A 2,743-nucleotide genomic window follows, 5' to 3' on the forward strand; every position below is an offset into this window, starting at 1 on the left:
ACACACACACACCCCCCAACCTGGGTTCAGACCAGTGGAGAACACACACACCAACCTGGGTTCAGACCAGCAGTCAGTGGAGAACACACACACCAACACACACACCAACCTGGGTCCACACCAACGGTCAGACAGTGGAGAACACACACACCAACCTGGGTTCAGGCCAGAGGTCAGACAGTGGAGAACACACACACCAACCTGGGTTCAGGCCAGCGGTCAGACAGTGGAGAACACACACACCAACCTGGGTCCACACCAACAGTCAGACAGTGGAGAACACACACACCAACCTGGGTCCACACCAACAGTCAGACAGTGGAGAACACACACACCAACCTGGGTTCAGACCAGCGGTCAGACAGTGGAGAACACACACACACACACACACACACACACACACACACACACACACACACACCAACCTGGGTTCAGGTCAGAGGTCAGACAGTGGAGAACACACACCAACCTGCAGAGCATGTCAGCCATGATGTCCAGAGCCTCCAGCTGAACTGACACATCCTCCTGCTTGGCGATGGCACTGGTCAGACGGCCTGTGATCTTTTTACACACACTGGCAGCCAGGGCCGAGCCTGGGGGGTGGAGAGGGAGAGGGGGGGGTGGAGAGGGAGAGGGGGTGGAGAGGGAGAGAGGGGGTGGAGAGGGAGAGGAGAGGGAGAGGGGGTGGAGAGGGAGAGGGGGGTGGAGAGGGAGAGGGGGTGGAGAGGGAGAGAGGGAGAGAGGGGGTGGAGAGGGAGCGAGGGGGTGGAGAGGGAGCGAGGGGGTGGAGAGGGAGCGAGGGGGGGGTGGAGAGGGAGCGAGGGGGTGGAGAGGGAGCGAGGGGGTGGGAGAGGAGGAAGACAGAGAGAGGCTGAGTGAGCTAAATGAGTCATACTGCTGTCAGCCAAGATGGCTGATGCCTGAAGGTGATGGGGAAGCAAGGCTGTTAACAGATGCTCTCTTCTCCATGTCTCCCTCCACATGACTGGGAAAGGCCTGAACACAGCAGGAGATTAACCAGGATGTAGGGAGGACATCTAGCAAGAGGGGATAGTCCATCAGGTCATTACCTATAACACCATCACTAGAGGGGATAGTCCATCAGGTCATTACCTATAACACCATCACTAGAGGGGATAGTTCATCAGGTCATTACCTATAACACCATCACTAGAGGGGATAGTACATCAGGTCATTACCTATAACACCATCACTAGAGGGGATAGTCCATCAGTTCATTACCTATAACACCATCACTAGAGGGGATAGTCCATCAGGTCATTACCTATAACACCATCACTAGAGGGGATAGTTCATCAGGTCATTACCTATAACACCATCACTAGAGGGGATAGTCCATCAGTTCATTACCTATAACACCATCACTAGAGGGGATAGTCCATCAGGTCATTACCTATAACACCATCACTAGAGGGGATAGTTCATCAGGTCATTACCTATAACACCATCACTAGAGGGGATAGTCCATCAGTTCATTACCTATAACACCATCACTAGAGGGGATAGTCCATCAGGTCATTACCTATAACACCATCACTAGAGGGGATAGTTCATCAGTTCATTACCTATAACACCATCACTAGAGGGGATAGTCCATCAGTTCATTACCTACAACACCATCACTAGAGGGGATAGTTCATCAGTTCATTACCTATAACACCATCACTAGAGGGGATAGTCCATCAGTTCATTACCTATAACACCATCACTAGAGGGGATAGTCCATCAGATCATTACCTACAACACCATCACTAGAGGGGATAGTCCATCAGATCATTACCTATAACACCATCACTAGAGGGGATAGTCCATTAGATCATTAACAAACACACTACAACACCATCACTAGAGGGGATAGTCCATCAGATCATTACCTACAACACCATCAATAGAGGGGATAGTCCATCAGTTCATTACCTAACACACTACAACACCATCACTAGAGGGGATAGTACATTAGTTCATTACCTATAACACCATCACTAGAGGGGATAGTACATTAGTTCAGGGATCCGGCCCTCTGGTCCACATAATCTTAATTATCACGAACTTTTTAAAAAAAGAGAAGGGAAAACTGATCCAAGATCAGCTTTGTGAAGGCCCGTGTCTCGTGGAAAAGTGATCGGGGTACAGGTCAGAGGTTAGAGGTCAGGGTGGTACTTACCGCTGGACGCAGGGGGCAGTTCTCCTATGACCGTCTTCAGTCCGATGCTGGAGATGTCTCGGAGCTGCTCCTTGTCTGCCAGCATGTTGGTGCACAGTGTGTCCACTATAGTCTCCACCTGGTACTCCTTCACCTTACTGACCAACGGGCCCAGGCTGGAACACAATATATATATATCAATATAAACTACCTGGTCTCCTTCACCTTACTGACCAACGGGCCCAGGCTGGAACACAATATATATATCAATATAAACTACCTGGTACTCCTTCACCTTACTGACCAACGGGCCCAGGCTGGAACACTATATATATATCAATATAAACTACCTGGTACTCCTTCACCTTACTGACCAACGGGCCCAGGCTGGAACACAATATATATATATATATCAATATAAACTACATGGTACTCCTTCACCTTACTGACCAACGGGCCCAGGCTGGAAAACAATATATATATCAATATAAACTACCTGGTACTCCTTCACCTTACTGACCAACGGGCCCAGGCTGGAACACTATATATATATCAATATAAACTACCTGGTACTCCTTC

At 49.4% G+C, this 2,743-nt stretch overlaps 1 protein-coding gene across 1 annotated transcript in view; it reads right to left on the reverse strand.

Annotated features, from left to right (window-relative positions):
• The window catches only part of LOC135534947 (cullin-associated NEDD8-dissociated protein 1-like), a gene marked incomplete at its 5' end in the record, with an annotated part of 18,286 nt that extends 15,946 nt beyond the window's left edge, over window positions 1–2,340 (reverse strand). The window contains 2 exons of the mRNA XM_064961730.1: window positions 470–593; window positions 2,186–2,340. Coding sequence (XP_064817802.1) covers window positions 470–593; window positions 2,186–2,340 — 279 coding nt within the window. The remainder of the gene's footprint in view (window positions 1–469; window positions 594–2,185) is intronic.
• Between the last annotated feature and the right edge of the window lie 403 nt (window positions 2,341–2,743).

The sequence above is a fragment of the Oncorhynchus masou genome, unplaced genomic scaffold (genome assembly GCF_036934945.1).
Source record: "Oncorhynchus masou masou isolate Uvic2021 unplaced genomic scaffold, UVic_Omas_1.1 unplaced_scaffold_4214, whole genome shotgun sequence".
NCBI classification, from domain to species: domain Eukaryota; kingdom Metazoa; phylum Chordata; class Actinopteri; order Salmoniformes; family Salmonidae; genus Oncorhynchus; species Oncorhynchus masou.